Source organism: Prionailurus bengalensis, chromosome A1 (assembly GCF_016509475.1).
Source record: "Prionailurus bengalensis isolate Pbe53 chromosome A1, Fcat_Pben_1.1_paternal_pri, whole genome shotgun sequence".
Lineage (NCBI taxonomy): Eukaryota > Metazoa > Chordata > Mammalia > Carnivora > Felidae > Prionailurus > Prionailurus bengalensis.
In genome coordinates, this window is record NC_057343.1 from 105,951,656 (window position 1) to 105,979,474 (window position 27,819).

The 27,819-nt window shown below is 39.5% G+C and overlaps 1 protein-coding gene across 1 annotated transcript in view; it reads left to right on the plus strand.

Moving 5' to 3' along the window:
• Nucleotides 1-27,819, plus strand: part of CCDC192 (coiled-coil domain containing 192) — a 213,119-nt gene that overhangs the window by 139,505 nt on the left and 45,795 nt on the right. Inside the window, exon 6 of the mRNA XM_043586830.1 lies at nt 3,895-4,027. Within this exon, the coding sequence (XP_043442765.1) occupies nt 3,895-4,027 (133 nt within the window). The remainder of the gene's footprint in view (nt 1-3,894; nt 4,028-27,819) is intronic.

A 27,819-nucleotide genomic window follows, 5' to 3' on the forward strand; every position in this document is an offset into this window, starting at 1 on the left:
ACAAAAGCAAAAATGAACTATTGGGACCTCATCAAGATAAGAAGCTTCTGTACAGTGAAGGAAACAATTAACAAAACTAAAAGGCAACCAAAAGAATGGGAGAAAATATTTGCAATGAAATACTGGATAATGGCTTAATATCCAAAATCTATAAAGAACTTATCAAACTCAACACACACACACAAAAAAAAATCCAGTGAAGAAATGGGCAGAGGACGTGAATAGATACTTTTCCAAAGAAGACATGGTGGCTAACAGACCCATGAAAAGATACTCAAGATCACTCATCATCAGGGAAATATAGATCAAAACCATAATGAGATACCATCTCACACCTGTCAGAATGACTAAAATTAACAACTCAGGAAACAACAGATGTTGGTGAGGAACTGTTTTTACCCTGTTGGTAGGAATGCAAACTGGTGCAGTCCCTTTGGCAGAGAGGATGGAGGTTCTCCAAAAGATAAAAATATAACCACCCTATGACCCAGCAACTGTACTACTAGGTATTTATCCAAAGAAAACAAAAATGCTGATTTGAAGGGGAACGTGCACCCCAATGTTTATAGCAGCATTACCAACAACAGCCAAACTATGGAAAGAGCCCAAATGTCCATCAACTGATGAACGGATAAAGATATGATAGACACACACACATACACACACACACACACACACACAGGAATATTACTAGTAATCAAAAAGAATGAAATCTTGCCATTTGCAATAATGTGGATGGAACAAGAGTATATTATGCTAAGTGAATTAAGTAGGAGAAAGACAAGTATGCTATGATTTCACTCAAAGGTGGAATTTAAGAAGCAAAATGTGAAAATAGGGGAAGGGAAGAAAAAGTAAAATAAGATAAAAACAGGGAGGCAAACCATAACAGAGTCTTAACAATAGAGAACAAGCTGAGGGTTGCTGGAGGGGAGGTGGGTGGGGAATGGACTAAATGGGCAATGGTTTGGGCACTTGTTGGGATAAGCACTGAGTGTTGTATCTAACTGATGAATGCCTAAATTCTACTCCTGAAGCCAATACTACGTTATATGTTAACTAACTTGAATTAAAAAAAAAGAAGTTTTCCAGTAGGACAGAGACCAATTTGACAACAGTGGAAATCCATTCATTAGCACAACCTTTACTTTCTTTCTATGTTATATATCTTCAAAGTGTAGCTTCTCATTACCTCCCAAGAAAACCACCTGCAATTCTTATTAGAGGATTTGTGGGGTGGTTTTTTTTTTTCCTTTGGTGGGGAGGGAGCGAGGAGGGGGCACAAAATAAAACAACCTAAAGTGATAAAAAAAAAAAAAGAATTAAGGGAGAAGCAATGTGATGAAATGAAATCTTTTCTTCTTACTCCTCTCAGTATTTCCTTATAGAAAATTCCAAGCATGGAAAAGTTGAAGGACTTTTACAGTAAACATCTATATACTTAATAACTAGATTAAATTACTGTTTTGCTAACTCTGATTTGTCACTTGTCTATTGGTTACTCTTTCTATCCATCACCCTAACTTTTTTATATAGGTCAGTGTAAGGTACATTCACCCTCACACTTAATCTCTAATGTGTCAGCACGCATGCCATTATTGGTTCTTTTCTGACACTTTTTTTTAAGTTTATTTATTTTGAGAGAGAGAGCATGTGAGCTGTGAAAGAGTGCGGGGGAGGGGAGGAAAGAGAGGTTAGAGAGAATTCCAAGCAGGCTCCCCACTGTTAGCACAGAGCTGGATGTGGGGCTTGGTCCCACGAAACAAGAGATCATGACCTGAGCCAAAATCAAGAGTCAGATGCCTAAACAACTGAGCCACCCATGTGCCCCTTTTTCTGACTCTTTCAGTTAATACTGTCTTAAGAATCACTTTGCCATTCTTTCCCTCATTTCCTTTACTTTCTCACTTTCAACATCATTCCTCCCACTTTCTACCCCTAAGTTCTAAATGATAAAAACAAAGGGTGAAAAATCTGAGCATGGAACAGTCCTGAAGCAGCATCAGGACAGGACATGGAAAATCACACAGGGCCTCAGAGGCATTATCACCCCAGACCTGCAATGGATGAGGTCCTCATGAACAAAGAGAAACCAACTGATAAGATAGGGAGGTAACAATGAACATGCCAATCTAATAACTTACTTTGGGAAACAAAGCTATCAAATAACCCAGGCATTTCTTGATCAGCTCAGTTTCTCCCTGAACTAACCCTAAGGGTGGGCCAGATGGTGAAGGCTTTCGATGAACAGACTCAGAGGCATGGAAGTAGTTAGAAGCTGTGAGTGCCATGGAGCCTTATCAGCAATGATGTTTCAACAACTGGACAGCATCATGACTGACACCACAAGGGTGCTTCATAATTAGCATAATGGAATGAGTCTGTGATTACTAACTACACTCTAGGAGAACTGCTGAACCAGCCAGGAACTCACGTTGTGGATCAGGGCACCTCTCAACTGAACCGTGCTGGGGAACCACGCCAGATTCTACCCTTACAACTCCCTAGAAGTTCCATGACTACCATGCTCATTTGAATAACACATTCTGTCTTAGCCATATGTATGTCGTTAATTCAGCTTTCGTGAAATCCTAATCCTGCTTCAGTCTAAAAGACGATCTGTCTTTAAAATGGGGGGCTTAGGGGGGCCTGGGTGGCTCAGTCCATTGAGTGTCCACCTCTTGATTTCAGCCCAGGTCATGATCATAGGGTTGTGGGATCAAGCTCTGTGTTGGGTTCCAGGCTCAGCGTGGGGCCTGCTTGAGATTCTTTCTCTCTTTTTTTATCTCTTTGCCCCTCTCCCCAGCTCACTCTCTAAAAAAATGAATGAATGAATGAATGAATGAATGAATGAAATGGGATGTCCATGACTATCTAATCCCATATTTGAAAAACTGATTTTACTGGCTTCACTCTCAAAAAAAAAAAAAAAAAAAAAGGGAGCCATTCCCTACCACCTGATGTTTTCTATGTGAAGTTTTCCTTGGTCTGCAAAAGCCATTCTTTTCCTCTATCTCAAGATTTAGGTCTGATAAGAAATGTTAGTCATTTATTTTCTGGGATTCCTAATTACCAGTCCATACAGACTTGCAAAGTGAGCCCATCAGTGGAAAGATAGCATCACCCAAGTGCAAATACGAAACTTTTCACAATAGATGGCTTCTCTGTAGTGACAGCTACATCTGGTTTTGACAAATCAAATTCATTCTGCCACCCATAAAAGGAGTTGTCATAAAGTCTCAAGGTGAACCCTTGGGTTATGTAACACCTTCCTGAAGTAGTTCTTTCAAAGGTTTAGATGTCATCAATCAGATTATTTCATAGCAAGCAATTCCTGTCTTCTACTGCTTAACCATTTGTACCCCTGATCACTTTCCCTGTATAGATACCATGGTAAATATCTGCAAACATCAGGATTTCATGCTAGCATCACACTCTTCAGAGTTTATTTGAATGCAAACCATTATGGTGTTAGGGTGGAACATGACACAGAAACAAGGCTCTATCTCACGGGAGTTTACTTGCAGACTGGGAAAAAAAGTCAGACCCTTTTAGGCACTGGCACCTCAGTGGTAAAATGCCAACCGCCAACTAAAGTTGATCTCCAATTGCCTCTATTACAAATGACCAAAATACAAGGTTCGGATGCACATGAAAACCTTTCAAGAGGGTAAAAGATACTCGAATGTAGAGAGTGGCTTTTATTACCGCAATACTTCAACAGGGTCACAAGCACTCCACGTCACAGACCTCAGAAAGGGCTTCAGCTAGATAATCCAAGAGCAGTTCATGTAAGCTGGGTTTCGAGGCCATATTTGTCCTGACTTCATCAGTTCTTTTTATTCCTTTGATGCATCGGTCTCTAGTGATGGAAACTCTTTTTTTTTTTAAAAGAAACTAAAGCACAAAAGGAAACTGAAAAAGCTGCAAACTGATTTGGCAACAGCTAAGCAAGAGGCTGCCATCACAGTCCTGGAACTGAATGAGAAGATAAAGACTCTGTGTGAAGGAAAGCCAGCCCCTAGAGGTCAGTATTACCACGTGACAGTTGCACGCCAGCCCTCTATCCTGCGAGATATATGGTTATATTGGCAACAGAGCTAAAAGCAGGGCCACAGTGCCAGGCAGCATACTGGCCCAACAGCATGCAGGTCTGGCCTGGCCTGACCTCCTTTCCACATGAATAGTGACATTACACAAACTACTGACTCCAGGCTGGGTTCACTTTCACTGTAAGTGAGGCAGAGAATGAATAAGCAGTTCCTTAAAGCAAAGTCTCTGAGGCTGAAGAGCTGGACTTGGTAGAACTGATAAGCATCTCTGCACAAGCTGGGCGGCAGTGAGGGAGGTGAGCCAAAGGAGGACCCGACGGATGAAGCTCTTGAGTGGAGCGAGGAGATGAGTGTGGACAGGCCTGTAGGCTAAGGCAGGCCCAGGGAAGTTAAAAAAAAAAAAAGCGTTTAAACAATAGGTGAATGAGCCAGAACCAAGCAGGCAAGGCTGGGAGAGGAGGAAATCTGGGTGGTTTAGAAAGATTTTAATAGCCGCTTTGGTGTAGACCTTTAACAAGTCTTCTCTAAAAAACTATAAACACACATTGGGGAAAAAGACCCCTCAGACCGTCATCTTTAGCCATGATATGAGTTACCATTTAATACTTTGTGCCAGGCATTTTGCTAAGCACTTCACATGAATTTAAGTCTCAGAATAAGCTCTGAAGTAAGTACGTTTATGGATCCCCAAAGAATAAACAGAGGCTTAGGGATGTTGGTTACGTTGCCCTAGATTAGTGTGAGCAACACCTAAGGCCATGAGCCTCCAGACAGCCACTTACACTACCCAGTGTGCCTATGCACCTCTGAACAGAAGGCTATTTTGTCTCTGTTCTACAGAAGGGCTATCCATCCTCATTCTGCTGGTGGATCTCTTGCAAAACCGTGGGCCCCTGGATAAATGTCTTCCTCTCGTGTGTGGCATTCTTGTAAAACCAGAAACATGCCCTTATTCTTCCTCTGGTTTCCTTTATTATTCATAAATAATTCTGGAAAAAGAGGAGGACCGTGGAAATAAATGGAGGAGGGGAAAGTAGGCGATGTGGTGGCTTCAGAAAGGGAGACACATCAGCATCCCGGCCATGTGGTAAAGCTTTTAATATGAGTTTGGATTTAATTTTCTATTTTGAAAAGTGCTATCCTGGGGATGAAATGGCATGGAACACAGTCATCTTGAAAAAAAATGCTGAAGGTCAATTTGTTTTTCTCTTTCCACAAAACATAATGATAGCTTACGAATTTGCTTTGCCACCATGAAAACCTAGGGAATAAAATCCACTCAACGATATTATCCATTTAAAGGTCTTTATCCTAGGGCACCATAGCCAGATTTCAGGTTAGTTGTGTAATAAGAAACTGATAATAATTGTACAGCACATTGGAGAAAGTTCTCCAATTCACCTGAGAGAAGCTTTCAACTTACCGACTATATTTTTCATCTAGTGAAAGAGATAATACTGCAGGGTATATAATTCTCATCGTTGACAAAAATATCATTTGCTGTCTAATGACAAATCCTGTCTAATGAAAAATCCTGTCTAATTTTGTCCTTTTGATATTTGAGTAGGTCAAAATTAAATTATCCTGAGGTACTGGGACTCTCACGGTTCAAAGAGGATAGAAAACATTAAGTCCCACCTTCTGTGCCCATTTTTTTCTCTGTATTTGTTTTTTTTAAGCTACTAGAAGAAAAATCCACAAAACCTGAATGCATTATGAACAGCTACAAATTTAAATAAGGGCAGATGTTCCAAGGTCAATCAGGGATGAAAAGAGTGACTCATTTTGGACCTATATGTTGCTTCCTTTTTTGGCCGAAAAAGTGAGTCAGTGGACTGACTTAAATCAAATATTTGCACTTTCTTGCTCTCCCACTACTCCCATGTTCCTCAACCTGAATTCAATAGTCCAGGAGACTGTCAAAGCACTTATGGCCCCAGAGTCATATTGGCTTTCATTCGCAGAGACTGTGGTCACCTTGTCCTACGTCTTAACACACTTGAAAGTAAAGTCTGCAAAGATGTCGGTAGCTTTAACACACAATGCCCTCCATTTAAACACACACCAGTTAGGGTTGACCCACCTCCCACACACATGTCTAGACCAGAACAATAGCCCTCCTCTAGTTATCTTGTATCCTTTTATAAAATGTTTGTTTTCAGTTCTCAGACCTCTGTTTGCAAATGACAGATGTCCCAGTCATAATAGCTTAAGGAGAAAGGGTGATTTATTGGCATAAACAAACTAAGAAAGGGCATGCCATTAGCCTTATAGTCCAATGGATACAGAGTCTCAGACACTATCAAAACATTCTGACAACACTCATCTCTGCTTCTGTCTCCATTGAGACTTCACTCTCTCAAGTGGGATGTCAGGAGAGACTGGAAACGTGGCCATAAGCAACTAGAGGCTGTCCCCATCTTTCCTCCAGAGAGAAAAGAAAGCATTTTTCCACCAACTCCCAGTTAGAAAAAGTACAATAAAGCATTCTTTCCTAGCTTGAGTTGGATACCCATGCAGGGACATGACCCAATCTTTGTGGCCAAGGGTGGGGTACTACGGTTGGGCAAGGTTCCGGTCATGCACCCTGCCACTGGGTGGCATGATAGAGGGAAATCAGGGTGGAAAAGAAGAATGTTCTGACTGGCAACTCCCAACAGAAGCACTGGGCTGGTCTGGGAGAGAAGCACTCCCTTAAAGGAAGGGATAACCCATTACTAGAAAGAAAGAGTAAGGGACAAAACCAACGTGTCCAATAGAGTCTCAACTAGTGGTCAAGTTAAAATATAATGCAATGCTTGCCTCATGAGTCACCCACCCATGAGTAGTGGCAATTTTTAAGTAGATTCTTCTTGATGAACAAAAGGACTTCATGATCCAAGAAATAAATGCCCAATGGTACAATTTCAGACCCCATAAAAATGGAGAGTGAACCAAACTACTATGGGAAAGGAATCCCCTTCCATCCTCCACCAAGTGTCATCATGGGTGCCTACTCTAAAGGCCTGCCTTATTGTAACAACTGAAATTGCAAGAGGGCAAAACAGTTTTTATTCTAAATGACATGCTACTTGGATTGACGTAAACCTACTTCTCTGTTATAATTACAGATTATGTCTGTAGTTCTAACAAGCAGATGGAGATATTTCCAAATAAATTAGAATATTTTTTACCCAAGTGTGCAATTTTTTTCCTCGTTTGGTTCATTTTCTAAATAAATCTGTATCTATAGTAGGTTGGCATTCAGCTCTTCTGATCAGAGGGATGTTCCTGATCAGAATATTAGGAATACCTTTAAGCATATTCTCACGGATCAAACAGTGAGTTACCAAACTTTTTCCTTTTCGTTTTACATCAACACAGTAAACTATTTCATTGGCTATGTACTTAAATTACCTCCAAGGAAATAAATGATTTAAGTCAATGGAAAGTTCAACCGAAAAGAAAAACACCTTTCTTATAAAACTGGCACAGCAGGAAACTTACAGCCTGAGCGTTGTTTGTGGATTTTACTTTGTGCAAATAATCACAGCCCAAGGCAGATTCCTTCCGTCATTTCCACAGCCTGCATCTGAAGTGCTTACAGCTTTATTTACCACCATAATTCACTAAAATGCCTACTGTACCCCTTAAGACTCGCCTTTGGGTAAACCTTAGTACACAAGAACCTAAAGTTAAGTTTCAGAAACAATCTTTGTGTCCTTTGCTTCCTTTGCTTAAAAGGACAAAGCTCCTATGCAAAAGACATTGGTGACTAAGTCCCCTTGTTGGTACATGAGCACGAAATCACTTGCTGTGATGGAACACCTATCTTTTAACAGAACATCAGAGACCTGGTTCAGAGATTTCAAGCCAGTGTACAAATGTACTGTTCTGGATTTTTTTTTTCCTTTTCATTCTTTTCTCCTAATATGCACAGCTAGTATACCAAGTAAGGTATCTAGCTTACACATACAAGTTGCCATTGCCCCAGTGACGGCAATATCAATTCTAAGTCATCTCTCAATTTTACTCCTGTTCAGAAGATTCTCCCAGTTAGTGCAGGTAGATCCCAGGACAAGCTTGTCCAGGACTCAGTGTCTGAATAGAGCTAGCCATTGTGTTCAAGGAGGCATGGAAAAGGAATGACATTTCAGTGATATTCGGTGACACAAAGATGTTTTTGTTTGTTTTTTTATACAGGAAATTTATTGTCAAATTGGTTTCCATACAATACCCAGTGCTCATCCCAATGGTGCCCTCCACAATGCCCATCACCCACTTGGCACAAGACTGTTTTTAAACACTAGTCATTTTAAGGATTAGACTATTGCTGTTCTATATTGTTCAAATAAAATTTAAGAGATTTATGTCTTTATCAACCAACTCTATCAGTCAACTGGGACCAAAATTTTCAAGAGTATCTTTTATCATGATGTCCACCCCAAGGACTCAACCCTCTTATTCTCTCTCTTCCTGTAAACTTCCTTAGGATCAAAGCTCCTATAGAAACTTGGTGTTAAAAACAAAACAAAATAACAACAACACAACACACACACAAAAAACCCCTGGGATTTGAGGGTGATAAGAACATTACGGAATTAAATAGTAACAGTGGTTATAAAACATTTTTAATATAGGAAAATGAATGAATTTTATACTTTAAGGTGGTTAATGTGGTGTATTTCATGTTCTATGAAATCTCAACTGGGAAAAAAAAAACAGTGATTAAAACAATCCTCACTGGGATGTAATGACTAACACCCTGTCAAGTTTAAGTGTATTTTAATGAGTGCTTTGGGCCCAAATAAAATCTTGACTTGGTGGAGTTCCAAGCATTTAGAGAGAGGTTATAATCCGATTTGCTGGAGTAAGGCCAATCTTGAGTAGCTGTCCATTTGTGTCCAGATTTTTTTCAACAAGGCCATCCTGCCCTTTTTGACTTTCTCTCAGCACAGCTCTTCATAAGCTTGTCCTTCTTCATATTAAGAACAAATTACTTGATCGATAGTTCTACACCAACATCCATTCACTACTGAACACAGATGTTTATCTTACCAGAGTTTTCGAAGAATGTAACAAGGAAGGCCCTGGGATCTCACTGTTGCAAATGCTCGAACATTGTTGAAATGCACTGTTCACCACCCATTTCATCAGACTGCATGGGGTTCAGTCTGATATTTGGTCAAAGCATAAACAGACTGCCTGTACTTCCCTACTGCTGTCAAGGGTGTTACTGCCATCACAGAAACTGACAAGAACTTGGGAAAACAAAAAGTAGATATCTTCCCCCTCAAACATACACATGATTATCCCAGCATCTGCAGAAAAGAGTATTCTGTTAAGCACTCCCACTGAATCCTCAAATACCAGAAGCTATTCCAAGGTGAGATATTTTACATGTAGACCAGGAAACACTAGCAAGTCATAATAGGGACAGCGAGAGAGTGTAGGAGTGGTAACTTCGAGATGTACTTTCTAAGAAGTTCCTAAGGAGTTTTAATATTTATGGCAGAGAATAGCTTATATTCATCTTTATAATCTCTAGGTCTCATTCAGAGATTGCCTGTCAGTTTGTCTCTTCCTTTGTCCACTGAAGTCTTCCTGAAATAGGCTGGCTTCCTTAAATAGAACTCCACAGCCGAAGTCTGATTTCAGAAGTCCCCTCAAGGAAAAGCAACTGCGCCAGGAGTCTGAAAAGCTTGGGGATGCATCATGAAGATCCCAAGAAATGTGACTTATTAACTATGTGCAAATTTAGGGTGGTTCTAATTTTCAAAAGGACATTCTAGAAACCTCTAGTCCTGAAAATCACTCCCACGAAAACTAGGTGTTCCTCCAGACTCTGTTGGGCTCAAGTGACAAAAACCAAAATGTAACTATTTTCAGCAGGCTGAAGCACAGGGTTCGTGGACTGCTCATTCGGCTCTTCTTTGATACTAGCTCTACTTGAGCTACTGCAGGCACAGATCCGGAGACGACCTGGCTGCCCTGGTCTATAGTGAACATCTGTTTCTGCCTGCTCACAGCCACTTCCTTCTGTCTTTGGTAGAAGCATGATTTTCCTTGGGAGATGTGTTCCTCTCCCATTCTCTGAAGTCCTATGGGACTGTTTAATCACAATGTCCCTTTCCTCCTGCCCAGGAAGATCCTTGTGACTTGCCATCTTACTCTCCTAATGAGCATTTTTTTTTTTTTTTGCTTTTTTGCTTTAAGTAGTCAGTATTGGCTTATAATACTTGCAGCTAAAGAACCTAAATTTATTTCCAACTCCAGGGAACAGAACTTCTTTCTCACAGAATCTATTCAGAATCTGACACAGGAATTTTATCGACCCTACTTATATCATATTCTTACCCATGGATTGATGGCTATGGCCAAGACAGTGGGATCTTTTCATGGACCACAAGTGTGTCACATGCCAGAGGTCAAGGGTTAGGAAATGGTATCAGAAAAAAAGATGGGAAAACATTCTGGACAGAAGACCAAAAAAACCTCTCATTGTCCTCTTTAATCTACCTTAGTTACGCTTACAAACTTGTAGAAAATACCCAGGAGATGAAGATAAGGTCTATCTTGTCAGTGAAGTACAAAATGTATCTTCTTTCTCTCTGTATCATTTCCCAACTGCGTATTTAGGCCCTTCCTTTGCAAAAGGTCTGGAAATATATTTATTTTATAATTAACAAAGGGTAAGAAGATCCATTCTGAAATTTTTGGTAGGGGTCCAAAATTTGGACCTTTGTAGCTATACCAGCTGTGGGAATTCAATGATGTTAAGGTCCCCTCCCTCCTTTGTTTGTAAGACTAATTTTGGAATTATACTATTATCAGGAAATGGTATCCTTCCTTCTATCCATCCCTTAGGATTTTTTTTTAAGTCTCCTGGCTTCTGTATCCTGAGAGGTGGGATAATAGTGCAAACGCCAGCTAATGTCAAACAAGGCACATGGGAATTGGAACTTGATCAACTTCAAAGTTTTCCTACTTAACCATGGAGACTGCTATGATCACCAGAAGGGCATGTGCTGTTTGGCAATGCTGTTAAAGAACCCAGACTAGAGCTGAGAAGAAAGGTGTTTCCTCCTAGAAATTTGCAGAGAAGTAGTTGAACCCTTATCAAACACTGGCAGATGGATATTTGTCAACATAAGATAAATGGGAGAATCTGTGGGTTACAATTGTCAGAGAGTTGGAACACCACTGGAGCTGTTCCTGGTACAAACATCTTGATGCCAAAGTAGAAAAAGTGAATGATGTTCTCTCCTGCATTCCCCAGAAACCTCAATATTATTTCTTTTGATGACTCAGTATTTCCTGATACAAGGCTGAAGTTAGAGAATAACTATATTGGTAATATGAATAACTTTGGAGGAATGAATGAATACTCTAGAAAGAATGCATAGAACAAGAGTCTGCTGAACAAAGTGGGTGTCTTTCTCTTTGAAGGCACAGGATTGATTTCTGGTAGTAGGATAGTGTTAGATATATACGCTTGGGTATGTATTAGATATATACCCCTATGCATATTGTGGTGGTCTGTAAGAATATTTATTTTTAAAGATATACTGCCTTGTACCAGATTATCCTACTAAATCCTCAATCAAATATAATCACAATTTGGTGCTAGACAAAAACAACAGCAGCAACAACAAAAAAACCCATATAACTGAGAAGAAATAAACAGTGAATGTAAGAGGAACAGCATCAGTCCTGATTTGCTTAATATGCAACTGGAACCAGGAGAAGTGTGTTAATTATGCTGGCATAATAATTGGTGCCTATAAGATCTGAAAACATTATAGCTCTTCTATAGGTGCTTTCCTTCATCCCAGAAATAAGAGCTGAGAATGTTGCTCTGCTTTTCTGGTAAGACCCGGAAGTCCTGCAACGTCAAGCTGCCATCTTGACCGAGGCCCGCTGTTAGAACATCTGCTCCAGAGGGATTAAAAGAAGATGGCGGCGCAGGAGGACGCTGGGCTTACTGCGTCCTGCGGCTCACTTAGATTCCACCTACACCTGCCTAAATAACCCAGAAAACCACCAGAACACTAGCAGAATGGATTCTCTGGAGCCAAGCACAGACGAGAGGGCCATGGAAGAAGGTAGGAAGGGTGGAGAGGTGGTGCACGCTACACGGACTGGCGGGAGGGAGCCGGGGCGGAGGGGCAGCCCACCAGCAAAGCAGAGCCCCCGAGTCTGGCTTGCAAAAGCCGAGGGGCCAGAGGGAGTATGTTCTGACAGCAAGCGGGACTTAACATCTGGAAGGTTATACGTTAACAGCTCTGCTCAGAGAGTGGGAAGGTGGAGGACAACTGGAGGGAGAGTTGTTGAGCCCTGGATGACACAGCTCAGCCTGACAGGGAACAAAGGTGCTGGACAGTGCCATCTCCCTCACCCATCCCCCAGCCAAAATCCCAAAGGGAACTGGTTCCTGCCAGGGCACTTGCTTGCACCTTACAAACACCCAATGCCGTGCTTCTGCGGATCCATCCCTCCGGCGGTGGGTCTGACTCCCTCCCGGTGCCGCAGGGCCCCTTCCAAAGCAGATCACTGAAGGATAAGTGAGCTGAGCCTGCCCCTCCCACCCCTGTGCACCTTGCCGATCCACTCCAGCTAATACGCCGGATCCCCAACACCACAAGCCTGGCAGTGTGCAAGTAGCCCAGATGGGGCACACCACCCCACAGTGAATTCCGCCCCTAGGAGAGGAGAAGAGAAGGTACACACCAGTCTGACTGTGGCCCCAGCGGTGGGCTGGAGGCAGACATCAGGTCTGATTGTGGCCCTGCCCATCAACTCAAGTTATTCAAGACAGCACAGGGGAAGTGCCCTGCAGTTCCGCACCACTCCAGGGACTACCCAAAATGACGAAAAGGAAGAATTCCCCTCAAAACAATGTCCAGGAAATAACAATAGCTAATGAACTGATCAAAAATAATTTAAACAATATAACAGAAAGTAAATTTAGAATAATAGTCATAAAATTAATCGCTGGGCTTGAAAACAGTATAGAGGACAGCAGAGAATCTATTCCTACAGAGATCAAGGGACTAAGGAACAGTCAGGAGGAGCTAAAAATGCTATAAACGAGCTGCAAAATATAATGGAAACAACCACGGCTCGAATTGAAGAGGCAGAGGAGAGAATAGGTGAACTAGAAGATAAAATTATGGAAAAAGAGGAATCTGAGAAAAGAGAAATAAAAAAATCCAGGAGCATGAGGGGAAAATTAGAGAACTAAGTGATGCACTAAAGAGAAATAATCTACGCATAATTGGTATTTCAGAAGAGGAAGAGAGAGGTGAAGGTGTACTTGAAGAAATAATAGCTGAAAACTTCCCTGATCTGGTGAAGGAAAAAGGCATTGAAATCCAAGAGGCACAGAGAACTCCCTTCAGACGTAACTTGAATCAATCTTCTGCACGACATATCATAGTGAAACTGGCAAAATACAAGGAAAAAGAGAATATTCTGAAAGCAGCTAGGGATAAACACACTCTAACATATAAAGGGAGACCTATAAGACTCGTGACCTATCTCTCTACTGACACTTGGCAGGCCAGAAAGGAATGGCAGGAAATCTTCAATGTGATGAACAGAAAAAATATGCAGCCAAGAATCCTTTATCCAGCAAGTCTGTCATTTAGAACAGAAGGAGCGATAAAGGTCTTCCCAAACAAACAAAAACTGAAGGAATTCATCAGCACTAAACCAGCCCTACAAGAGATCCTAAGGGGGATCCTGTGAGACAAAGTACCAGAGACATCGCTACAAGCATGAAACCTACGGACATACAATGACTCTAAACCCATATCTTTCCATAATAACACTAAATGTAAATGGACTAAATGTGCCAACCAAAAGACACAGGGCATCAGAATGAATAAAAAAACAAGATCCATCTATTTGCTGTCTACAAGAGACTCATTTTAGACCTGAGGACACCTTCAGATTGAAAGTGAGGGGATGGAGAACTATTTATCATGCTGCTGGAAGTCAAAAAAAGCTGGAGTAGCCATACTTATATCAGAAAAACTAGACTTTAAATTAAAGGCTGTAACAAGAGATGAAGAAGGGCATTATATAATAATTACAGGGTCTATCCAACAGGAAGAGCTAACAATTATAAATGTCTATGTGCCAAATACGGAACCCCCAAATATATAAAACAATTACAAACATAAGCAACCTTATTGATAAGAATGTGGTAATTGCAGGGGACTTTAACACTCCACTTACAGAAATGGAGGGATCATCTAGACACACGGTCAATAAAGAAACAAGGGCCCTGGGGCGCTTGGGTGGCGCAGTTGGTTAGGCATTCGACTTCAGCCAGGTCACGATCTCATGGTCCGTGAGTTCAAGCCCCGCGTCACGCTCTGGGCTGATGGCTCGGAGCCTGGAGCCTGTTTCCGATTCTGTGTCTCCCTCTCTCTCTGCCCCTCCCCAGTTCATGCTCTGTCTCTCTCTGTCCCAAAAATAAATAAAAAACGTTGAAAAAAAATTTAAAAAAAACACACAAAAAAAACAAGGGCCCTGAATAATACATTGGATCAGATGGACTTGACAGATATATTTAGAAGTCTGTATCCCAAAGCAACAGAATATACTTTCTTCTCAAGTGCACATGGAACATTCTCCAAGAGAGATCATATACTGGGTCACAAAACAGCCCTTCATAAGTATACAAGAATTGAGATCTTACCATGCATACTTTCAGACCACAATGCTATGAAGCTTGAAATCAATCACAGGAAAAAGTCTGGAAAACCTCCAAAAGCATGGAGGTTAAAGAACACCATACTAAAGAGTGAATGGGTCAACCAGTCAATTAGAGAAGAAATTTAAAAATATATGGAAACAAACGAAAATGAAAATACAATAATCCAAGCACTTTGGGATTCAGTGAAGGCAGCCCTGAGAGGAAAATACATTGCAATCCAGGCCTATCTCCAGAAACAAGAAAAATCCCAAATACAAAATCTAACAGCACACCTAAAGGAAATAGAAGCAGAACAGCAAAGGCAGCCTAAACCCAGCAGAAGAAGAGAAATAATAAAGATCAGAGCAGAAATAAACAATATAGAATCAAAAAACAAAACAAAACTGTAGAGCAGATCAATGAAACCAAGAGGTGGTTTTTTGAAAAAATAAACAAGATTGATAAACCTCTAGCCAGGCTTCTCAAAAAGAAAAGGGAGATGACCAAAATAGATAAAATCATGAATGAAAATGGAATTATTACAACCAATCCCTCAGAGATACAAGCAATTATCAGGGAATACTATGAAAAATTATATGCCAACAAATTGGACAACCTGGAAGAAATGGACAAATTCCTAAACACCCATACGCTTCCAAAACTCAATCAGGAGGAAATAGAAAGCTAGAACAGACCCATAACCAGTGGAGAAATTGGATCAGTTACCAAAAATCTCCCAACAAATAAGAGTCCAGGACCAGATGGCTTACCAAGGGAGTTCTACCAGACGTTTAAAGCAGAGATAATACCTATCCTTCTCAAGCCATTCCAAAAAATAGAAAGGGAAGGAAAACTTCCAGACTCATTCTATGAAGCCAGCATTACTTTGATTCCTAAACCAGACAGAGACCCAGTAACAAAAGAGAACTACAGGCCAATATCCCCGATGAATATGGATGCAAAAATTCTCAGTAAGATACTAGCAAATCGAAATCAACAGCATACAAAAATAATTATTCACCATGATCAAGTGGGATTCATTCCTGGGATGCAGGGTTGGTTCAACATTTGTAAATCGATCAACGTGATACATCACATTAATAAAAGAAAAGATAAGAACCATATGATCCTGTCAATCGATGCAGAAAAAGCATTTCACAAACTTCAGCAACCTTTCTTAATAAAAAGCCTCGAGAAAGTCGGGATAGAAGGAACATACTTAAACATCATAAAAGCCATTTATGAAAAGTCCACAGCTAATATCATCCTCAATGGGGAAAAACTAAGAGCTTTCTCCCTGAGATCAAGAACACGACAGGGATGTCCACTCTCACCGCTGTTGTTTAGCATAGTGTTGGAAGTTCTAGCCTCAGCAATCAGACAACAAAAGGAAATCAAAGGCATCAAAATTGGCAAAGATGAAGTCAAGCTTTCACTTTTTGCAGATGACATGATATTATACATTGTAAATCTGACAGACTCCACCAAAAGTCTGCTAGAACTGATACATGAATTCAGCAAAGTCGCAGGATACAAAATCAATGTACAGAAATCAGTTGCACTCTTATACACTAATAATGAAGCAACACAAAGACAAATAAAGAAACTGATCTCATTCACAATTACACCAAGAAGCATAAAATACCTAGGAATAAACCTAACCAAAGATGTCAATGATCTGTATGCTGAAAACTATAGAAAGCTTATGAAGGAAATTGAAGAACATATAACGAAATGGAAAAACATTCCGTGCTCATGGATTGGAAGAATAAATACTGTTAAAATGTCAATAGTACCCAAAGCTATCTACACGTTCAATGCAATCCCAATCAAAATGGAATCAGCATTCTTCTCAAAGCTAGAAGAAGCAATCCTAAAATTTGTATGGAACCACAAAAGGCCCCGAATAGCCAAAGTAATTTTGAAGAAGAAGACCAAGGGAGGCATCACAATCGCAGACTTTAGTCTCTACTATAAAGCTGTAATAATCATCAAGACAGCATGGTATTGGCCTAAAAACAGACACATAGACCAATGGAATAGAATAGAAACCCCAGAACTAGACCCACAAACGTATGGCCAACTAATCTTTAACGAAGCAGGAAAGAACATCCAATGGAAAAAATACAGTCTCTTTAACAAATGGTGCTGGGAGAACTGGACAGCAACATGCAGAAGATTGAAACTAGACCACTTTCTCACACCATTCATAAAAATAAACTCAAAATGGATAAAGGACCTGAATGTGAGACAGGAAACCATCAAAACCCTCGAGGAGAAAGCAGGAAAAGACCTCTCTGACCTCAGCCGTAGCAATTTCTTACTTGACACACCCCCAAAGGCAAGGGAATTAAAAGCAAAAATGAACTACTGGGACCTTATGAAGATAAACAGCTTCTGCACAGCAAAGGAAACAATCAACAAAACTAAAAGGCAACCAACAGAATGGGAAAAGATATTTGCAAATGACATATCAGACAAAGCTCTAGTACCCAAAATCTATAAAGAGCTCACCAAACTCCACACCCAAAAAACAAATAACCCAGCGAAGAAATGGGCAGAAAACATGAATAGACACTTCTATGAAGAAGACATCCGGATGGCCAGCAGGCACATGAAAAGATGCTCAATGTCGCTCCTTATCAGGGAAATACAAATCAAAACCACACTGAGATATCATCCCACACCAGTCAAAGTGGCCAAAATGAACAAATCAGGAGACTATAGATGCTGGAGAGGATGTGGAGAAATGGGAACCCTCTTGCATTGGTGGTGGGAATGCAAACTGGTGCAGCCACTCTGGAAAACAGTGTGGAGGTTCCTCAAAAAATTAAAAATAGACCTACCCTATGACCAAGCGATAGCACTGCTAGGAATTTACCCAAGGGATACAGGAGTACTGATGCATAGGGGCACTGTACCCCAATGTTTATAGCAGCACTCTCAACAATAGCCAAATTATGGAAAGAGGCTAAATCTCCATCAACTGATGAATAGATAAAGAAATTGTGGTTTGTATACACAATGGAGTACTACGTGATAATGAGAAAGAATGAAATGTGGTCCTTTGTAGCAACGTGGATGGAACTGGAGAGTGTGATGCTAAATGAAATAAGCCATACAGAAAAAGACAGATACCATATGTTTTCACTCTTATGTGGTCCTGAGAAACTTAACAGAAGACCCTGGGGGAGGGGAAGAAAAAAAAAGAGGTTAGAGAGGGAGAGAGCCAAAGCATAAGAGACTCTTAAAAATTAGGACAAACTGAGGGTTGATGGTGGGTGGGAGGGAGGAGAGGGTGGGTGATGGGTATTGAGGAGGGCACCTTTTGGGATGAGCACTGGGTGCTGTATGGAAACCAATTTGACAATAACTTTCATATAATGAAAAAAAAAAGAAAAGAACATCTGCTCCACAAAGATGGTCTAAACATGGTCCAAGGGCCCATTTTTTAATTGGCCATCCCTATTGAATAAGGAAAGAGCTCTGTTCCCATTCCAGGGGATTCTGAAAAGAACCTGGCAAACAAAGGTGGGAAGATCCCTCAGTCACAAACTGAACTTGTACTGTTATAAACTGATGAGAATTCAAAAAGGTCAATTTCTGAGGCCAAGGAAATAAAAGGATGCAAGAGAGATGGTGCAGAGACACACAGACACCATGTATGGACAAAAACAAGAATTATTATGAGTCCTCAAGAGCAGCAAAAGTGCTTAAAAGAATCAGGTCAATAGGATAAAATTTTCTCAGTTGTATAAAATCGTAACATTTCTTTAACTCTAATATTCCTACGTTTATAACACAATAGGTAATAAAAGTTTTATCACACTGAGCTATGTATAATAGGATTCTGACTTCAAGTAAAAGTCTCATCCTCTAAGCCAATCCCAGTAGGTCAACAAACTATTTGACAAACAGGCCCTTCCAGTCTCTTTATCCCAGCTCTACAGAGAAACAATTTTGATGGCACTGTATAGTAAAAACGTCTTTATGACTCTGGATGAGTGCCAAAATCTTCAGTCTTATCCTAGGTTGCTAGGTAAATTTCTGATAAAAAGGTAGATAATTTTCAATATGCTTTTATTTTTTATAAGATATGCCACAACCAGACACTAGTTTCATTTAAAGACTACATATAATATTAATCCATATATTAATTTTGTTTACTATCTTTCAAAGATTACCTAGAGTTTTAAAATAAACTTTTAACTTCAAAGTTGTAAGATCTCACCTATCTATAATGATCGTATTACTAGAACTAAAAATCAAGATACTGACTGACATAAGATCTAGTATATAAATTTACATTCATCCTCAAAAAATATGCGAAATCAGGATTATGCTATGGAATCCCAGGTATATGATCACTATACCTAGGGTTCAAAAAGGATTTCATGAGATAGTGGAAGCCACATTTATCTAATTGATTTTACTTGAGGACCTTCTCAGCTAACAGTAGTGGGGTCTTAGAAGACAAAGTTAGTGGAATGTAATTAACACCACAAATCCAGGAGAATGTCAGGAGACATTGAGAGAAATACAGAGTTCCCTACTCTACAAGTGAGGCTTGGGCTTTTCTTTCATTAATTGTATCCTAAGAAGATATTAGAATCAGACCTTATACAATCCATCTATCTTAATACTATAAACATTTCCAGATGCAAGCAAATTATCTTTTCTTTTTTATAATCATAACTTTTCCATATAAGTCCCAAGAGCCAGTAATTGAATTTGAGAAAAGATGTCCTTCTTTTGAAGTTGCTTTTGATCTAAAGCCAAAGGGAAGTAACTTATTTAGCAGAAGCTGTGGCCTCTAAACAATGATGTATATGTGGGAATATTGGCAAACAAAATAAAGTGCCTTCATTTATTTGTCAATAAAGCAGTACCAAGATGGTAAGAATTCAGTTCAGAATAAATTCTTAAGGAAATAGAAACTGGTTTGAGGTTTTATTTTTTCCTTCCCCATGAGCACATGCTGATGAACACTCTTATTTATGTTATATCAAAGGCTTTGGTTCTTTGAAAACATTCCCAAAGAAAAGTGATAGACCTACAGTCTTTTATTGCCTCAATTACATGAGCTTCCCTTCTGGTTAATTTAAAGTAATAAATAAATACTCTTACCGTTTCTAATGACTGGTTTCACATGTATATTTCTATTTTGGTGAAATTTTATTTATATTATTCCTGGATTTATTATATGCATCCATTATTTTATAATTTTTTTCAACGTTTATTTATTTTCGGGACAGAGAGAGACAGAGCATGAACGGGGGAGGGGCAGAGAGAGAGGGAGACAGAATCGGAAGCAGGCTCCATGCTCTGAGCCATCAGCCCACAGCCCGACGCGGGGCTCGAACTCGTGGACCGCAAGATCGTGACCTGGCTGAAGTCGGACGCTTAACCGACTGCGTCACCCAGGTGCCCCTATGCATCCATTATTTTAAACATTATTTGGTGCTTATGGAAGTTAAGAAAGAGTGAAAAAAATCTTGATTGAACTTCAAATCAAGGAAGGGAAAAAACATAATAAAAAGATTACACTAGAAAAATAAAATCTACATGGAATGAGCCAAATTTGAACATAATTGAAATACTATAGCCATATACAACTACTAGGAATTTCCCTCCCTCCCCACAAATTACCATTGTGCTTGTACCTAAAGGCTTTGCACCAGCTATATCCTTTTCATAAGATGTCATAACCTTTTACCCAAATCCCTACCCTTGCTCCCTTTTTCTTCTGATCCTTCTTCACAAAGTCTTTTGCAACTATTTCCATCACCATTACTATCTCCCCAACCACTCCTTGGCCTTCCCATGAATTACGTAACCAATAAAACTTGTGTACACCAAAGTCATAACATCTATTATAAACATCTCTTTGCTTATTCTTTTTTTTTTTTTAACTAACAGACTAGAGCTTTCTCGAAGAGAAACAAGAGATAGTTATTTTTCTTTGTATCCATAGCCTAGCACAGTGCCTGATGCCTGATAGTCATGAAATGTTGGATGGATGAATGGATCCTGAATAAAACTTAATGGGAGTCTGTCCTGGTGTTCTATTGTTTAGTATGTTCATGAATTGCTAGGTTATGGAATGAGTTTGCTTATTAAATGAAAAATTCAAAACCAACCTGCATCACAGATTTGCCAGAAAATCAGTTGTACTTTCAGATTGCCAGTGATACCCATGCGGACACTAGCTCAGCTTCTGGATTCAAGGTTGAAATAGAGTGTCAAATCCTAGGACTGATTTGAAGTATTACTGATTGTTGAACTCTGTATCATAGCCAGTTGATTCTGACGTATCTCCAACTGTGCTCTTTTGTGACTTTTCATTTTAGCATTTCAACTGTTAACGCTAGCATGTACATATACTTAGATGGTTTAAAATCTGGCACACTCATGGTTCACGTCAGAAGTTTGTCATTAAATTGGCCAATCCTGTACAACTGAACTGAACGTTAGTTCCAAAGTCCCTTACATCTACTCTTTAACCTGGCTCGTCTCCCTGCTCCACTTAGCACTTTGGACCAGTACCCAGCATTTCTGTATTAGCCATACTCTATGCCTTGAGCCACCCTGACCCTGCCCATCCTGCATATCATTACCTGAATTCTTCCTGACATCCTGTGGCTTCATTACTGGTCAACAACTGTATGATTTTTTATTTTGTTTCAATACTCCAGATGACATCTTGGGCTCTCATTCATTTAGTGATTGATCAGTATACCATTTGATGCCTATGTGCTTCCACACATTTGTTTAGTTAATAGACAGATTCCAGACAGATATTTAGATAATATCCTGCCTAATCCTACCCTAGCCCTTATGATTCTCTCCCCAGTGACCTAATGCTCCCATAAAGCTGGTCTTAGATACCAAAATGTAAGATAGATACCAAGATCTCTTAGGAATTTATCCTTCAGTGGTCTGGCTCAAGTCAACTCTTGCTTACTTTCATTTAGATCATGATTATCTAATCTTTGGTCCTTCACAAATGGTCTTATTTATTCCTGTCCTTCAACCATCTCAGCACTTTACATTAAAAGAAGATTTAATTATAAAGAAGTACAGTTTGGGTAATGTCACTTCCATAGTCAGAAATAACATCAATGGCTTCCCATTGCCTATGAAATAAAATTCATGTTTTTAGCCTGACATTCAGAGCACTCCATGAACTGGCCTCAGCTCATCTTTCTAGATTTATTTCTTAACATTTTCTTTTACGTACTCGTATTCCCTCTCTCCATCACTTGCCTGACAAAACTTGGGATCGAAGCCCTCCATCTCTGGTTTCCACTCCTGCCTACAAAGTAGCAAAACCTGCCTGATTGGTTTCACTTCATCTGATTATAGACCTTACTTGAGCATTTAACTCTACCCAGCAAAACAGCCACAATTCTTTTTCCAGGAGATGGTTTTCTCACTCTCCAAGACAACTATTCTGTATCCTCATATCTCTTCTCAAACTTCACTCCCCTCCTCCACATGTAAACCCAGCTGATGACCTCGCCTACAATTCACTGATGACACAGGTCGTCAAATGGGGACTCCCTCCTCTTTCCACTATCAAATCTAAATTCTTGCTTCATATTGTCACATGTTCTGCTGGTTGCCTTCTGTATCAGTGGAAAAAGCATGCTTCCTCCCATTCAAGGCTCTTTTCTCCTACTAGTGCTCCCAAGTCTGTGGCTGTCACCTTTCTAGGTATGTCACTTATTTACCTTACCTCACACTTGCAGCTCCTTCCTCTCATAGGAACAGGTTGGTGTCTCACACCTGTGCAAAAACCTGTGATTTCTCATCACTCACTTTTCCCTACTCTTATTCTAAGGTAAACAATTCCACACAGTCTTCCTTTCCTTACCTCCTTCTGATTTGCTTTATACTCCACCATGGTCTTATTCTGTCCACCCTATTCAGATGATGGTGTTCCACTGAAAGCACTCTAATCAAGGTCCACAACAATCTTCATGACACTAGACTGAGTGTAAAGTTTGCTGTGTTCACCTTAATTGAATCCAGAGCTTCATACAACACAAAGGACCACTCCTTTCTTCTTGACACATTTCCATTCTTGGCCTACATCAAACCACAGAGTTCTGGGTTTTGTTCTTAATAGTTACTTCTCTAATTTGTTGAATTCTGCTTTATAAAATCTCTAAAGATCTTCAAGACCTAGTTCAAGGCCTCCTCTTCTTCTGAATCTTCAGTTTTTCTCTGGATTATTTTGTACATTCTCGTGGCCTTAAATATCACGGAGAGTTTAATAATTTTCACATTTGTATCTCCAATCCATCTTTTGCTCTTTGAACTCCAGATTCATATATATGCAGGTGAACTTTATCCTTCCTTTTGTTTATCTAACCTTCCAACTTAACTGTGCATCAAACATGGTCTTTCCCTATCTCCTCCCATGTTAGGCAATGGCATCACCACCTTTTTGGTTACTCAAGCTAAATACATTGGTAAAAAGAAAAGCTACAGAATGAGATCACTGCAGTAGTAAATGGAGTTCTGTGATATAAAATAAAGGTTGGAAAAGAAGTAGAGAACACATTGATGAGGTAGATCAGCAAAAACCTCCTTAAGAAAGAAAGGATGTTTCAATTGAAATACAAATTATGCTAAAGAGTCAAGCAAACAGAGAGGCAGAGGAAAAGCATACTCCAAAAGGAAATGGCAAGTTTACAACTGTTTCAGAATAACAGTTTTGTGTATTTTCATAATAGTAACAAATTGAGTATCCCTAGAGAGAAGTAAATGAAGGGAAAGGTAGAAGACAATGAGTGTGTACAGATAGGTGGAGACTAGATCCAATGTGAGCATTTTGGTAGTCCAGGTGAGAGGTAGTGGTGACTGGGACAAAACAAGTAGAATTTCAGAGAAAGGATTTTAATTAACTTTTAAAAAATGTTTTGATTGTGATATAATATACATAAAATATTTGTCATCTTAACTATTTATAGGTGCACAAGTCAGTAGCATTTAGTACATTCACAATGTCGTGTAACCATCACTACTATAAAAATTCATTGTGTCCAACAAAAATTCTTTACCTATTACACCATAGCTGCCCTTTCCTTCCAGCCCCTGGTAATCTCTCCTCTACTTTCTGTTTCTATGAATTTGCCTATTATTAGTACTCATATAAGTAGAATCATGTGATATTTATCCTTCTGTGTCTGGCTTATTTCACTAAGCATAATGTTTTCAAGGTCAATCCATGTCATAGAAAACATTAAAATAAAATTCTTTTTTATGGTTGAATAATATTCCATTGTATGTATCTGACACATACTTTATCTAAAATTTATTTAATCTTTATTTTGATATTTTTAATGTTTATTTTTATTTTTGAGAGAGAAAGAGAGAGAGCATGAGCAAGGGAGGGGCAGAGGGAAGGGAGACATAGAATCTGAAGCAGGCTCCAGGCTCTGAGCTATTAGCACAGAGCCTGACCTGGGGCTCAAACTCACAAAACGTGAGATCGTGACCTGAGCCAAAGTTGGACGCTTAACCAACTGAGCCACCCAGGCGCCCCATTTAATCTTTATTTTGGAAATAGAATTAGTGAGACATATGTTGAACTGGATGTAGGGATGGAGATGAAGGTAAAAAGGATGATTCCTAGGATTCTAGCTTGTGAAATTAAGTTGTAGAAGACTAATTTATGGAAATGGAAAACACTTGAGAAAGACATTCCTTAATCCCAAACTGAATTCATAACCTACCGGATGGAGGAGGATTCCAGAAGGATGAGGTCTCCATTGAGTCTGAAACGCTAAATGTGAATTAACCACGTAGAGAGCAATGCATGGGAAGAGGTTGGATACAGAAGAAAATTCAAAGAAAGGATCAAATGGTAAAATTCATGATATTTTTTTGCTTTATTTCTTTTACCAGGAACATCCTTCCCTAATTCCTCATTTCCCTGTCTAAAATTGTCCTGATCTTCAAGTCTCAGGTGAAATGCCAACTCTTCAAAGTTCCTTAGGCACTTACTTATGTTCTTTTAATAGCATTTACCCTCCTTTGGCTTATATAACAGTTTTTGCCCATTTTTTACCTATTTACCATAAGCCCTTTGAAGGCATGTATTACATCTTTAGTATATTTGTATCCTCCCACCATACCCAGTATTGTCACCCTGCATAAAGAAGATGGTCAACATGTGTTGGTTTTAGCAGAATATTATTGTTAAGAAAAGGAATAAAAATGGTTATGCCAATCACTAAGCCTAAAACAAGGCAAGAGGCTATAAAGGATGGGTTCCAAAAATTATTATTTGAAGATTTTAAAATTTTTATTTTAGAGACAGAGTGTGTGTGAGCAGGGTAGAGGGGCAGAGAGGGAGTGAGAGAATCCCAGGAAGGCTCCATGTTCACTGCAGAACCCAATGCAGGGCTAGATCTCATGACCCTGGGATCATGACCTGAGCCAAAATCAAGAATCAGATGCTCAACTGACTGAAACACCCAGGCAACCCAATTTGAAGTTTTTGAGTTCTTTATATCAGAATTAAATAATTATCTGATGTTATTACAGTTTTGGAGCAGTGGAGACAGCCCCCAAGTGACAGAGTAAACATCATAGGAACTTATTACATCAAAAGAAAAGGTAGACAATACTGAAATAATTAAGGGGTTGTTTTTTTTTTCCTATGTCCATTGTTTAGTTTTGTGACCATGTAAATATAATCATCACAAAGAACAATTCCTGAAATGAAACTAGCAGTAAAGAAAATTATTGATGTAGTCATTTCTAACTTTTATCAAAATTGGTTTAGTATCTAAGCTGCTTACATTAGTTGAAGATGCAGTTTAGATTTCCAAATGCCTTAAAATAATCTATGGGAACTTAAAATGTGTTCCTATTATAATGAGAAGTACTTCCAAGTGTGTATGTAGATTTCAGTTATGTCTGTGATATATAGAGAACTTAATCTTCATTAATCTAACAGTTCATTGACAACTAGCAGTGGTCCTCTGACATCATGTTATCATTTGTGTCCAGTTTTATGAAGATGTGGCATTGTCTTACATGATGTTCTAAAGAGAACCTAGATAATTATGGATTTTGTTTAAAAAAATTAGAAATCTTTGTTAGAGTTGGTCAAACGGGCACATAAACATTAAAAAAAATAAAAAACAAACTCAAGCGTCTAGTTAAATATAAACCCATGGCTCAGGGTTAGGAAAAGAAACAGTAGAGAGTAGGTTGACGTGAAAATAAACCAACAGAGAAAATAATGCTCTCCATTGTTCAGAGTGACAAAGAATTGGCAGACATCCAAATGCCACGGGAGACAAGATTAATACTAAGTACATCTGTCAACATCCTGTTTGAAAATCTTAGCCAGGATCAGAGGTATCTGAAAACATCCAAAGGGGGTTTCGCCTAAGAATGAGTCATACTCTCTGCAGCAGAAAGCCCTAAAACATCAGTATAGGATGTTAGAAGTCAAACAGAAGGTAGTGATCATCTTGTCCAACTCCCATGTTTTACCAGTGAGAAAAATGGGGCCGAGAAAACCCTTTCCACTCTGTAGCACTGGGAGACTCCAGCAAGTAATGGACAAAATACGGACTTTGGAGCCATACAGAATTAGATTTGGATCCTGGCTTAGTGACTCAGACAAGTCACTTACTTTCTTTGGGCCTTACTATCTCTGAGCCCCATTTTCCTCAACTATAATATGGGAATAACTATTTTGGAAGGTGGTGATGAATTCAGAAATAAAATTCATAAAATATCTGGTACAGAGAGAACCAACAAATGCTAAATCTTACTACCCCCATGCTAGGATTACTGGATCACCTCAATCTAAGTGTATGTTCAATATACCTTCAGAGATGCCCAGTCAGGTTTCCTCCCCCCAGTAAAGAATAGGTGAGAATGATACCATTCATTCACTTGGGCATTTAATAATCTGGAAATATTTAATGAGTCAGTATTGTATAAAATGCCAAATGGAACTTACAAATTTTTCCAGTTCTTCAACATAGCAAAGTATAGTTGAATACAAGGAGCAGAAATCGAATAACTTGGTGAAAACATTCTAAATACTACTGAAGGAATCTTTCTGAACTTAATCTTTCATACTTAAATATGCGTGGGGATGGAGTGTCAATGTTGCATATATGGATGTCAAACTAGGTTTTGTAAGTACAGGACAACCTTTTTTTAAATTTTTTTTTAACACTTATTCATTTTTGAGAGACAGAGAGACACAGTGAGAATGGGGAAGGGGCAAAGAGAGGGAGGCACAGAATCTGAAGCAGGCTTCAGGCTCTTTGCTGTCAGCACAGAGCCCGACATGGGGCTCAACCCCACAAACTGTGAGATCATGACCTGAGCCGAAGTCGAAAGCTCAACTGACTGAGCCACTCAGGGGCCCCACATGGCCTTTTTTTTTTTTAATTCAACAAGACTTTAAAAAAATCTTTTTATCCTTATTTTTGAGAGAGAGAGTGAGTACAGCGGGGAATGAACAGAGAGAGAGGGAGGGAGACACAAAATCCAAAGTAGTCTCCAGGCTCTGAGCCAGCAGCATGGAGCCCTATGCGGGGCTTGAATTTGCAAACTGGAAGATCATGACCTGAGCCACAGTCAGTTGCTTAACCTACTGAGCCACCCAGGTGCCCCAAATTCAACAAGATTTTAATTCAACAACATTTAAGATAGAAAAACAAAATCTAAAACTTCAAAGATTGAATGAATTTATAGGGAGGTAAAGGAAGATTCCTGAAGACTTTATGATTTGCCAAAGAGTGAGACACAGCTGAAACATTGATCTTCAGCTATCTCCATTGTAAGTGTACATAAAGTGGAAATATAGGCCCTACCACTGACACAATAGACTTAATCAATCACAGCCAACCTGGTTGCTGAGACCCCTTAGTCCTAATTCTAATTTACCTGTACAGACAGAGTCATTAGCCATGACATGTTAAGTGAGGAGGGACAATTTAAGTTTCTACAGCCAGGCTTATGCCATGTTGAATGCACTCTTAGGATCATTCCTTTAAAAATGAATATGAATCTGGGGCACCTGGGTGGCCCCGTCAGTTA